The sequence below is a fragment of the Hydra vulgaris genome, chromosome 09 (genome assembly GCF_038396675.1).
Source record: "Hydra vulgaris chromosome 09, alternate assembly HydraT2T_AEP".
Classification (NCBI taxonomy): domain Eukaryota; kingdom Metazoa; phylum Cnidaria; class Hydrozoa; order Anthoathecata; family Hydridae; genus Hydra; species Hydra vulgaris.
In genome coordinates, this window is record NC_088928.1 from 62,129,126 (window position 1) to 62,144,070 (window position 14,945).

At 27.2% G+C, this 14,945-nt stretch overlaps 1 protein-coding gene across 1 annotated transcript in view; it reads right to left on the reverse strand.

Moving 5' to 3' along the window:
- LOC101240579 (RNA helicase aquarius) overlaps positions 1-14,945 on the reverse strand; it is a 79,472-nt gene that overhangs the window by 15,745 nt on the left and 48,782 nt on the right. The window contains exons 28-32 of the mRNA XM_065806281.1: positions 12,974-13,043; positions 8,883-8,993; positions 8,441-8,550; positions 7,974-8,040; positions 7,735-7,803 (exon numbers count right to left, since the gene is read on the reverse strand). Coding sequence (XP_065662353.1) covers positions 7,735-7,803; positions 7,974-8,040; positions 8,441-8,550; positions 8,883-8,993; positions 12,974-13,043 — 427 coding nt within the window. The remainder of the gene's footprint in view (positions 1-7,734; positions 7,804-7,973; positions 8,041-8,440; positions 8,551-8,882; positions 8,994-12,973; positions 13,044-14,945) is intronic.

Sequence of the window (14,945 nt, forward strand, 5' to 3'; positions counted from 1 at the left end):
TATATATATATATATAACATTATTATAAAAGTTCATTTTTTTTTTTAACAAGCTTCTTTTTTTTAACATAAAGCTTTTCAAAAGACTCTTGTTTTTTAAAGGCAGCTCTTTTTAATGCATTAGATTTTGATATGTCAGCTTTAATGTCATCTAAATACAAAGAGAATCATTAAATAATGACATATATCATTTAGTATTATATGAACTAAAAATTTATTCAAAGCACAAACCTAAAGCTATCCTTTTTTCAGCACGGAATCCAATTTTATCAGACGACTTCTTTAAATTCTCAATCATAGATAATGCCTGTCGAATTTCTGTATTCACTATTTCAATATCCTCAATTACTTTTTGCTTTCATTTTCTCTGCTTCTTCTGTAGACAGAGCTTTTGATCATTGATCATCAAAATACCTTTTTTTTGCCTGTTTGCAGCTATCCAACAAATCTTTAGTTATTTCAACTTCATGTGCCATGAACCCATAAAATGTGAGGTAATCTTGGATAGAACGTAAAGAGATGATGATGTCTGAAGTCATATTGTCATCAATCAGACTTTTATTGCTACTGAACCCTCATTTAACTTGAGTTTGTTTGTGCGATAAAATGAGGACAATTTTAAAAATTTGCTGTAGATTTGTATATAACTTTAAATCAGTGTATTTCTACAAAAAGTAGTCCAAACGATTTTTAATCTTTATCAAAAGTCAAAAATAATTCTTTGTTATCAACAACGACAGTTTTACAAAACCTGGAATATTTGTTCTTAGCTAAACCACAAGTTTCATCAACAGTTTTTTTCAAAAAAATATTCACATTTTTCTAGGAATTCAACCATAAATAATGGGGAAATACACATCAGACAGCAAGCAACCAGATATAATATTGAAAAAATTACACAGTTTTCAAAATAATTTAAATCAAACAGGTGCTTTAAAAAAAAAGGTAAAAGTGGACTCTCTCTCTATATATAAATATATATTTATATATATTAGGGTGCATCACAAAATAACAGTTTTAAAAAATTGATTTTGTCTGACACCTAATTGTGTTCTATATATTAAAAAAACAATGACTTAAAAAAAAACACCCTTGAATACTTGACCGGTCCCTAATATTTAAAAAAGTTATAGTTTTTTCAAAAGTAGGTCATGCTGGGTCTCAAATTAGGCAAAATTGAAAAAAAAATTTCAAAAATAATCATCATTTAAAAAAAAAAACATTTTATATTTCACTGCTACAAAAACTAGCATACAATGCACCTTTTTCATTTTTCCTTTAAAAATGTCATACTTATTGCAGTAAAATCGATTGTGAATTTTTTTTAATAAAATGATTATTATTATTGAAATTTTTATAAAATTTCACTTAATTTGAGATCCAACATGACCTATTTTTAAAAAACTATTTTTTTGAAATCATTAGGTACTGGTCAAATATTCAAGGGTGTTGAGGACCTCTAAAAATATTGAAAGTCAGTATTTTTGAATACTTAGAACACAACTAGGTGTCAGACAAAGTCAAATTTTCTTAATTTTTGTTTTGTGATGCACCCTAATATATGTGTGTGTGTGCGCCCGTGTAGGATTTCAAATCATCAAAGAAGTAACTATTTGCTTCTCTATTAATAAGTATAATCCATATACTTTAATAAAATTTCCTTGAAGATAATGATAGAAAATAAGGAGAAATTAAGAAGAGCAGTTAAATTTGAACTTTTTAAAAGGTTATTTAAAGACTTTTAAGAAGTTTTTTTTTTTTTTTTAAAAGGATATTTAAGGTTTTTAAGGAGGAGTAGGGAACCCTGTTGTAACAATTAGTCTGCACACTTTTTACTTTTTGTTAAGCAGTATAAGATTCAGTAATTAAAGAACAAAAAAGAAAAACTCAAGTTAAGATACTGTTTTTTAAAAACAACTTAAAGAAAAGATCAAATAATATAATAAAGATCACGTTTCAGTACTAACTTTATTGGAAAGGCAGAAAATCTTTTATGTATATTCAGGTATCTTCACCATATCAAAAATAAAAGATAACAAATTTATAAAACTCTTTTTATAAATTGACGTATACTGAAATATCTTACTCAGAACCCATTAACTATTTAAACCTGGCTATAAAAAGAAACTGTTTCTCTATAAATCTTGTAATAAAAATTCAGATAATGCGAATAAAAATTCAGAAAAGCTATATTTTCAATATCTACACACCACACACACAAAAACAGAGAGAGAGCAATAATAAATTAGTAAAAACACTTACCTAAATTTTTCTTTGCCAGGTTGTTTCTCCTTCTGTAGGTTCATCAGGAAGAATGTTTAAAATGGACATTCTTCCTGATGATCCTAAATTAGATGTTTTTACTAAATTATTTTTGCTCTGTTTTTTAAGAACATTGAGCAGTCTATTCGAGGAATACACTGGCATTATTTGTGTATATATATATATATATATATATTATATATATATATATATATATATATATGTATATATATATATATATATATATATATATATATATATATATATATGTATATATATATATATAATAACTTGCAGACCTCAATCTATTAGAGGTCGGCAAAAAAAACTTGACACAAAAGTCTTATCATAAGACATAGAAACAAAGTCAGCAATATTTTGCCGACCTCTAACACTTTAAGGTCGGCAGTTAGGTTGACATTGCAGAATACCAACCCTAACTCTGAGGATATATATAAACATATATTTCTTAAACATATTTGCTTCCAACAAGGCTGCAAGCAACTACTAATTAAAGTTGGAAGTAACTGGAAGAGAAAAGATGAAGATTGTATAGCAAGATAACGATTGACAGAAGATTTAAAGGATTGCAAATTATATGAATCAGGAAAGCAAGATGAAGGAAGCGAATTCCAAAGAACTGACGTTCGAGAAAAAAAAACTAGACGAATAAGCATTTTTGGAGCACTTAGGAACAGTCACAGAAAAAGGATGAGACTTAATTGAACGACAAGTAACATGAGAACGAATTTTAGTAGATGGCACACGAGACGCTAGCTCTTTAGAGCAGTGCCCATTATAGTATTTGTAGAAAAGAGAAAGAGAAGCGACATTATGACGATGTGATAATGGTTGGAGGTTGGCAGCAAGAGCAGGTCCAACTATGTTTACAATGCATTTTTGCACCTTGTCTAAAAGAGAAAGGGCATCATTAGAAGATCCACCCCAGATATGGCAACAGTATTCAATACAATGCCGTACTTGAGATTTATAGAGATGGAGATTAAAATCCGAAGTAAGAAAGTGTCGAGCTTGATAAAGAGATGCAACCTTAGCAAATGCTAATTTTGCAACTGATTTGATATATGGTTTCCAAGAAAAATCGGAAGTAAGAGTTAATCCTTAAAGATGAAGAGTAGATGACTCATCGAGTACATCACTGTTTATAAATATAGGAAGATCTAACTTATTGCAATAATATATATATATATATATATATATATATATATATATATATATATATATATATATATATATATATATATATATATATATATACAGTAGCGGACAAAACATTTGCAACCAACATCGAACAATGCAAAAAAGTGTTCCTAATTTTACATGTCTTAAAAACGAAACAAACTATACTACCACAGCAAACAGTTCAGGAGTCTAGAGTCATAGCATGCCATGACATAAACAATCAGCTGACAGGTGACAGCACACAGGCAGAATTTCGTTGACAAGTGCCATTTTGCAGCGGACAAAACAAGTGCAACTTTTTTGGTTTGTTTCATTTACTTAAGTCTGGTTCGAGTCAACGTCATGGAAGTTTTTTAATAATTAAAGGCAGTATCCAGAAGTTTCCAGAAGCATGCAGAAGCTTCCAGAAGTTTCCAGAAGAAGCATCTGGAAGCATCCAGAAATATCCAGAAACATTCAGAAGCATCCAGACGCATCCAGAAGCTTCTAGAAGCATCGAAAAGAAGCATCTAGAATCTTCCAGAACAGGTTCACACAGGTTCATTTTACTATATGAGAGACATGTAAATCAACATGTAATTCAGTCAGTATATGGAAGTCAATCAGTCAGTATTATCAAGACAGTTTATCGAAGTGAGTTTTATCAAAGTTTTTTTATCGAAGAACATCAATACAAGAAGTGAAATACAACAAGTGTTTCTTTACATCAATACAGTCCATATCCAACCAAGACGTTGTGTTCCACAGAGCATTATTATATCATCACAAGGTAAATGTTACACGGTAAGCCTTGAGAAGCGTGATTATTTATTTTTATTATTTTTATGACTTAAAGTGCAAAAATGGCTCCCGACAGTCTTGGATTGGAACTAAGAAAGAAAATTATTGGCAATTACGTAAGTGGAATGTCACAAAAAAGTATTTGTGATAAATATCGCGTGATAAAATGGACCGTATCAAGATTATGTTCCAAATATCGTTCTACGGGGAAGTTGGCAGCAGATAACAAAGGTGGAAGACCGCGTTCCACCACTTCTAGAGAGGATTCTATGATCGTCAGATCCGTCAAGAAAGATCCCTGGATATCATCAGTCGAGATACAAAAGCAATTATAGCTGCCTGTATTGGACCAAACAATCAGACGATGTGCTGTTGAAGCCGGATTGTTTTCTCGACGCAAAGAAACCGCTGATTTCACTAAAAAACCAGAAGAAAAGACTCCTGTTTACTACATCTCATATTGACTGGAATGTGCAGAAATGGCGAACTGTCCTGTTCAGTGATGAATCGAAGTTCAACATCATTGGGAGCGATGGCATTTGGCGTGTATGTCGACCGGCCGGAAAACGCCTTGATTTACGTTACTGTCATAAGACCGTGAAGCATGGTGGAGGCAATGTAATGGTCTGGGGGTAATTTTCTGCTAACGGTCTAGGTCCAATACATCGAATTGATGGAATAATGGACTGTTTCATGTATAAAAATATCCTGAAAGATGTTATGTTACCTCATGCTGAATGGAATATGCCAATAAAATCGATTTTTCAGCAAGACATCGATCCGAAACACACTGCAAAAGTAGTCAAGCAGTGATTTCAAGACAACCACCTATCGGTGATAATTTGGCCGCCTCAATCTCTGGATCTCAACCCTATTGAAAACCTGTGGGAGATCGTCAACCGCAGAATTAATCGTGAAGGTGTTCGTAATAAGGATTAACTGTTTGAACAAATCCAAAAGGCCTGGGCAGCGATTCCACAAAGTTTTATTGATCACCTGATCGAACCTATGCCTCGAAGATGCAAGACTATGATCGACAACAAAGGATTCGCCACGAAATATTGATAGCGAAAACCAGCTTGGTCAACATTTTGTCGCGTTGCACTTGTTTTGTCCAGAAGGAAATCAACTTTTTTTAATAGTTTTGATTAATTTATTAATTTTCGTGTACAAATAATGAACTTTGTGATGAATAAAACTTGAAGAACTTTGTCTCTAAACAGTTACATAGTTATTTCTCTAATTTGAAAAAATGCAGCACTTTTATATAAAGAAACTAAATTAGCATTATTTGGTTGCACTCGTATTGTCCGATACTGTATATATATACGCATACACACACACACACACACACACACACACACACACACACACACATATATAAAGCACTCGGTAAATAACTAATATACTGTTATATTGAATGGATATTTACTTTTCTTGTATTCATTTCAAAGTATGAGTCATTTTTATTGATTTATAAAATTGAACAACATGTGGATATTGTTTACATAAAAACACATCATGTTTGTAGAACAAATTATCATGTTAGTAGAATGAATAAATATTGAGGGATTTCTAAAAATCAACTGTATAAAATAGTAACGAATCTTTAAGATAAAAAAAGGTATGTGCAAAGATATAAATGTACCAATTTATAAAAAAAAGAATACCCAGGTGTTAGTTTAAACTTGCTGCGAATAATGAATCTATCTTTAAAATCAGGGAGGGGTTGTACTTCAATGGATTAAAAGTTACTTAAAAAGAAGAACTTAAAGTGTAAGAATCGGTGATCAGTTACCATCTGAACTACCCTGTAAGGTAGGTGTGCTCCAGGGATCAGTACTAAAGCGCCTGTTGTTTTAATATACATGAATGATATTATAGATTAATATAATATTAACAGTGCTACCAGATATATTAACATTAATCTCTTTACAGATGAAACATTAGTTTGTTATTTAAAAAAATAACAACTAAACAGCGCTTTGGAAATGGTTATTAACCAATCAGTTACATAAAACTACCAGTCGTTACTGTATAGTCGTTACTGTTATCCCTGAAAAAAATGTAACATTAAAGTCTAAATAAATATTCACAAACTTGCTAGATAATAAAAAATTTTTTAATAGAGTCTTTTCACGATTTGTTTATCAATGTTGTATTAATTAAAGTTTTTTTTCTATTGCTGAGTATTTTGATTAAAAAGGTTACTATATAAAAAAAATTACTCCTTTTTAATTTTATATTTATGTTATTTTATTTGTATGTAATGAATATATTTACATAATTGTTGTTCAATTATTTAGAACCATCATATGAAGTTTTGAAAATAATAATTACTTTATTTATTAAACCGCTTTAAAGGTATTTTTAATCGTTTAATTAATTAAGCAAACAAAAAAGTTTTTAACGTAATGTAAATAGCGCAGTCCTACAATAATTCTGTATGTGAAAGGCGTAATGCGTAATGTTTCATCACAAAGCCAGATATATATGTATGAATATGCAAACAAGTGGTACGACAAACATTTAAATAAAATGTTTATCTTACAGTTTTTTTGTTTGCTTTTTTCATTATTTAGTTTAATATTTATATAACTTTTTTGTTGTTGTTGTTTTTGTTTGTTAGTTTTTTTATTTTAGTTTTATTAGTATTATCTTGAATCAAACTTTTGTTTAACCGCAGTTTTTTTAATTTTTTTAAAATATTTGTTTTGTATATTTTTAAAATAAAATATTTTTATTGTTTTTTTGTTGTTGTTGTTTTATGTTAACTATCTTATCTAAAATTTAAATAAAAACGTTTATTTTACCATATGTTTGTTGTTTATTAAATTACTTTGTTTAATATTTATTTAAAATGTTTTTTATTTTTTATTTTATTGTTGTTTTTATTTTAATCATTTTATTTAAAATTTAATTAAAATGTTACTTTCACCATTTTTTTTTAAAACTATTTTGTTTAATATTAATATAAAACTTTTTTTGTTGTCATTTTTATGTTAAGTATATTATGTTGAGTATTTCATGTTAAGTATTTTATGTTGAGTATTTTCTTTTAGAATTGAAATAAAACTGTTTTTCTTTTTGAATAATTTCTTTTAGAATTTATTTAAAGAATTCTTTTCGCACCTTTTATTTTGAATAGTAAACAAGGATGAACTTTTAAAATGGCACATGCCAGCCTAAAAATGACGATCAGGGCAGCACTTTTTTGTACATTAAATTTTAAATGGAGAAGACCGATAATTATTGTCTAATGTGTTTATTTTTATGTTAAATTTATAGAATTAATAAAGCACAAATTAATCAATTCGCAAATTAAAAAAATTAAAAAGCATTAAAAAGCCTAATAAAGATTTTTATAATTAAAAAAAAAAAAAATTGATAATACTAACTTACCACATTTAAATATATTAGGTAATAAATAAATAGATAAATAGTTTTAATCTATACAAATATAAATATTTTAGATAAAATTTTTATTTACCTGATATAAGTAAAAATGGCCAGAAGTTTCACATGTATAACCAACATCACCAGAAACACCCAAACTTTGCTGTATTTATTAAAAAATATATAAAACAAAAATTGTATAATATATAGGACAAAATTAAATTAATTTCGTATTTTTATATAAAATAATACAATAAAAAAAGTACAATAGCAATAAAAAAATTTTCAAAATTTTTTATTAAACATTGCTACGAATTTGAGAATTAAACCAACTTGAAGCCTTTGAACTTCTTCCAGCAAATACAACCTTCGAGCAAGTACAAAGTTTACACGCCCATACCTTTAATAAGAAATATATAAAAAATATGTATATATTTTAAAAAATTGAGGTTTTCAGGAGAGGCAGAAATCTGACTGTAAATTCAAAATCACAAATTTAAAGTTCAATACATATTTTATATATATATATATATATATATATATATATATATATATATATATATATATATATATATATATATATATATATATATATATATATATATATATATATATTAATATAAAAAATAAGCTTTACTTATAAACATGTCTTTAATTTACAAAACAAACTTTAGCTAATAATATATAGGCTTGTCTTTTTTTCTGTTTATCTGATTGTCAGAAATATTTATAAACCTTGTAGTTTATATCAAATCAAACATGTATAAAATAAAAATATACTTATAAAGTAATATAAGAACCTGCTAAAATCTTTATCAGTCTCTAAGGTCTCTGCAGCATGACCCAAACGTAATAAATGTCGTTCATCTATGTCCAAGGCCATAATTTTTTCAAACAGTTGGTTTAAAGCCTGACGGTAAAAATTAATTAATAAAAAAAAGTTTATATGACTTTAATTTTAAAAAAAAAAACAAAAAAAAAACTATAAAATGAATTACCATATCTTGATGATGATCTCATCACACAATGATGATATTGACATCATCATTATCATGATTACAATTTGTTTTTCATTTTTTTTAGAAAATATTTTTATAATTAATTCAAAACTATTTTAAATTAAGTTTTAATAATCAGAAGTCTAAATACTAAAATAACTTAAGAACAGGATTCCTATATCTTAAAACCTGTTTTTTCCTTTTTTTCTAATTACAAAAATAGGTAAATAAAACAATTCTAAACCTGATTAGAATGTGTCACAATAAGTGTTCTTTGATCAGGAAAATTATGATAAATATTAGAAATAATTTGTACAGCTACATCTGTTTTTCCAGTACCAGGTGGCCCAACAACCTATAATAAAAATTCCATCAATAGACTGTAAACAAAATTTGATCAAAAACAAAAATTGCAAGCCATTTTACAAGTTTAGGATTCCTATTGGTATGCATGACTAATATATTGGTATGAGATAAGATAATAGGCTATAACTTTATAATTTAAAATGTACAAGACATGAGAAAATATTTTCTGATGTCTTGTACGTTAAAAAATTAACAAAAGTTCAAAAAAAGGCATTCAAAGAAAATAATAAAAATAAAATCATTGATGTATATTTGCTTGCCAAAAGCACTGTTAACTTTTTTAGAACTAAAAATATAAATATTTATCTCAGCTATGTCATTAAAATAAAATCTATTCACTCACAGTTAAATAAATTTTTTTTTTTTAATAAATTTTAAATAAAACATTTTTTTCTTAAGAAGAGTATGACAGCACTGAAATTAGCTTATCCAACGTTGTATGTATCATTATTTAAATCATTATTTTCAGGCATAAATAACACTAACACATGTATACATGCATAGTATACATATTACATACTTTTAAAGTTTATATTTAGATTTTTATTTCAAAATAAAATTTATTTCATTTCAAAATTAAATTTTCTAACCAAAAAGATCTAATATAGGAAACTAATTTTATCCTTTGAGAATTGTTATATCTACATCTAATGGCACACTTTGTAGAATACCAAACTCAAAGTCAAAAAAATACAACCTTAAAAGAAAATACAGTTAAAAATTTCTCTCAACATTTAAGATGTATCTTAAATTTTAAACTGTACTTTCATTTTTATTTTTAACTGTATTTTCAAATTAACGTAGCTTTCTTAAAGGAATCTTAGATATAAGTTAACTATATCAAGACTTGTATAGTATCGATACTATGCAAAACTTGTTTGATTCCTTAAAGAAAGTTACATTAATTTGCTTAGACATATCACTATAAACATAATAGAAAAATCATTATCTTCAAAGACTCAAGAACAATTACCATGCCAGTTAATAATTTTTAAGGTAAATATAGTTCAAAAGATTAAGACAGATGCTATAACTAATAGCCAAAACAAAACTCCAACCATAATTCAAAATGTTTACAAGTAAGATTTAAATGTTATACAAAGCTTATATCACAAGCATTTATAAAGTAACTAAACTAACTAATATTCATATAATAAAGAAAATGGTAATGGAGATAAAAATTTAAAAAGACTAATTAAAATTCAATAACAATGGCTAGTTTAGATGAGCACTCTGGCATAACACTGAAGTAGCCTGCTGCCAAGGGCTTCAGTACATACATCGACTGGTATATAGCCTGACTCACAGTGGAGTGCTGCTACATCGACTGAGGGTTTGGGATGGGGCAGCAATCTGTTCTTACATTATTCTTCAGTTTTTTCTTCTCCTTCAAAAAACGCAGTATGCTATATAGATAAGCAAAAATAGTGAGCAAATGCGCATTTAAACCAGCTATAGAAGATATATATATATACATATACATACACACATATATAGATACACACACATATATATATATATATATATATATATATATATATATATATATGTATGTATATATATATATATATATATATATATACATACATATATATTTTAAAAAAAACTTCCACCCAATTCCAAAAAAAACTAAAGAAAGACATATCAAACATAAAATCAAATCCCAATATCTTAATATTTTCAAACAATATTTATGAACTACCCTCAAAGACCACGCTAAACTACTGAAAGAAAATATCACAAAATTATATAAAAAAGTACCATTAAAACTGAACAATGCCATAAACCTTGAAGCAAAAAGCAAAAACAATAATAAATCTAATAAATCTAAAATAATCGCCAAATCAGAAGAGTTCATCATACTGAAGGGCCATAAAATCAATTTCCAAAGCATAAAACCCTGCCGCCTAATAAATCCTGCAAAGAGCAAACTTGGCATTGTCAGCAAAACCTATTAAGATAAGATCAATAAACACATAAAAAATACATAAAAATTAAACCAGAGGAAAAATACCGCTGAAGTCATCATATGGTTCAAAAATATAAAAGAAAAGAAACACTGCACTTTTATCCAACTCGACATCATTGAACTTTACCCCTCAATCACAACCACTATTCTGAAAAATGTCTAATTTTTATAAGTTGTTTTGCAAATCTAACATTTGCAAAACAACTCATAAAAATTAGCAAAGAAGAAACCAGAACAATTATCCATTGCAGAAAGTCTTGTTTTTTTTCAACAATGAAACTTGGAAAAAAAAGTCAACTAACAACTGCTCCAACATCACAATGGGTTGCTATGATGGAGCAGAGGTTTTAGAGCTGGTTGGTCTGTATATATTAAATTCATTATCAGAAACTGTTACCAACAACAATATGGGCCTTTGCCGGGACGAGGTAATAATAGTAATGCGTAAAAAATCTGCCTGACAGATAGATAGAATCTGAAGAAATACAATTGAAATTTTTTGAAAAAATTGGCTTTCAAATAGAAATCATGTCAAACCTAACAATTGCTAACTTCTTAGACCTAATGTTTAACCTTGAAAAAGACTCATATCATCCTTTAAAAAAACCAAATATCAACTTACTTTACATCCATACTGAGTCCAACCACCCCCCACAAATTATTAAACAAATTCCGATTGCTATCAACGATAGGTTATCGCAAAATTCTTCGGACAAAAAAATATTTAACTCGGCAAGGGCAGAATACAATGAATCCCTAAAAAGAAATTGGTTCAAAGATTTTAGCTTTAAATACAACCCTAGAATTAATATTAAAGTAACCCCCAAACATAAGAGAAAAAGAAATATAATCTGGTTTAACCCACCATATAATAAAAACATTCTCACAATTATAGGCAAAACTTTCTTACAATTAATCAATAAACACTTTCCAAAACCAAATCTGCTTCATAAACTATTTAACCGTAATACAACAGCTACAGTTACACAAGCTACATAGCAAAAATTGTAAAGAACCACAACAATAAAATTATTTTGATGAACCCAACGGCAATTGTAAACTAAGTGAAACCTGCCCTATGAACAGAAATTGCAGGAAAACAAACGTAATTTGTAAGTGCATCATTCCCAAACACACCTGAAAAAACATACATTGGTTCAACAGAGGGCATGTAAAAAACTAGATAGGCGAATCACAAACAATCTTTCAAAAGCAAAAAACTCGCAAATGCAACCACACTTTCAAAATATCTATGGAATACAAAAGATAAATCAAAAACAACAACTAATTTAAAATGGTCCACCAAAAAATGCCTATTATGCTTATACGAAAAACTTTTATTGTATAAAAATACTAAAGAATTATTAAACAAAAAAAAATGAACAAATATCCAAATGTTGCCATGAGAACAAGTTTTTGCTGGACAACTACAAACCAAAAGATTAGATTTTCTTAACTCATTTTCTCTTGTACAGAATTATTATTATTTTTTCACGAGAAAAAAATATATTTATACCTGATGATTGCATTTAGCATGAAACTTATAGTAGTAAAAAATGTGTAGTTTTATTTATAAAAAAATATATAAATACAGCTGTTTTAATTTAAATCATTTTAATTTACTTTAATTCATCAAGCACTCTTGTGAAGATATATGCAACCACTAATATGTATGTGTGTGTATATATATATATATATATATATATATATATATATATATATATATATATACACAACCCTAGTAATTACGGTCGGCAATGTTGACCTGAAAGTATTTGAGGTCGGCAAAAAATTGCCAACCTCGTTTCCATGTTTTATGGTTAGACCTTTGTATCTAATAATTTTTGGCAACCTTAAAAAGATTGAGTTCGACTAATTATTGCCCACCTCATTTTTCCTAATTCCGAGGGTTGTGTATGTGTGTGTGTATATAAATATATCACAATTATAATAACTTTATTACAAAACCAATTTTATTTGAAAAGCTCAAATGAAAATACCATTGTCAGCCCAGGCTGCATCCCTGATTTAATTGCTTCTACCTGAGTTGGTGTAAATGGAACTGTATTCCTAAGAATATAAAAAAGATTAAAAAATTATAAGCTATTATGATATAACCTTATTAAACTTTTAATAGAAACAATTAGAAAGTTGGTTTTCTATATTAGAGTATATATAAAAAACTCTGTAAATTATTTTTTATGTATTCTGAAGTATATATGTACTTGTGTAAATGAGTTTTTGAACTATTTCATGAATATTCTTGATCTGACATGAATATTTCATGAACTGAAGTACATATGTACTCATATTATATACCACACCATAATGTGAATAAGTACTAACAAAAAGGTTAGCAAAATAACCAAAAACTGTTTTGAGCAAACATAACACAAAGGAATTCAATAGTTACTAATAATTGTAGAAGATAATTAGTCACAATACTTTTTTGTGAGGTAAAAAAATGTGTCACAAAGTGTCACAATGTTATGTCCACTATGATCTTCTTTTAATTGTTATAAATAAGTGATTAATAAGTAAAATTTATCATAATAACTTTTTTAAAAATTAATAATTTTTTTGATTTTAACTTAAAAAAAAATTGAACTTTTTAAAACTAAATTCAGCTTCTAGAAAGCTATTCACACAAGGGTACATTTGATGGAAAATTCTGCGGAACATGGAGCATGAACAAATATACTCTTGTGTGAACACAATTTGAAAGAAAATTCAAGAAACATTTGAGGAACATTTACACGTGTTTATTATAAAAGTAACTCAAACTAGGTGTTTTATTCAAACATTGATTCAAACATCCTCTATAATCTATTTAAAATTATGAAGATTAAAGATTTATTATTTCTACTAAATTGCAACTTTGTCTGGAGCAGTCTACATAATAACGACATAATAAATCAATAAGTTATTATGTAATATAAATTTAATAATACAATTCATCATCATAACCTAAGATCAGTATCATGCAGAAACTAATGTCTAAGAATGGGATTTTTTCTATAAAATATCAATCAACTAATTTGTGGAATTTCATTCCTTCTGAAATCAAAAACGCATATCTGAAAACAGGAAATAGGACTTTTTTTCATCAACAAGATTAAAGAATTTATCTAAGACAAAAACAATAAATAAAATTTTTGGTGTGTTATTGTTATTAATCTCTTTAACTTAATCTGCTGGGTGAAATCTTGATACCATCTTTGTAAAAGTTTATTTTTTTCATTATTTTTTCTTACATTAGTACTTTTATTATTATAATATTATGTTTTTTTTTGTTTGTTTTGTTGTTGCTATTGTTATAACTAACATTCTTATACCAATGGAAGTATTGTTTAAGTTTAATATTCTTACTATTATAAACATTGCTATTATTATTATTATTATTATTATTATTATTATTATTATTATTATTATTATTATTAGAAGTATATAATATTCATCATTATTATTTATTTTTATGGTATTTTTATGATTAGAAAAATTCATATTTAATACTGTACAATTTTTTTTTTCAACTTATTTATGACTTATGTTTCCAAAAAAGCTTATTAGATAAATATGTAGACCTAGCATATGAAATTTAAGAGCCTTATTTTAGTGTTTGATTTGTGATATTTTATAAATCAAATGTGGATGCATCCACATTTGATTTATAAAATAGGGTTTGCCATTAAGCTCAAATAGGATTTGCCATTAAGCTACCACACAGGACAAAATGTTTTATAGAATTTCTACAAAACTATTTTATTCCTATAAAAGTTGTAAAGCATTAATCAAATTCTGTAGAACTTTTATAGATATACTTTGTTTTTATACTCAAATAAAGTCTTAAAAAGAACATATATTATGAACATAAACAATAAACATTAAAGTCTATGGAACTTTTGCTGAAGAAAGACTGAAACTATATTTGGTGGCTGTAACCTCTCGCAATCTCAACTCTTTTGATAAGCT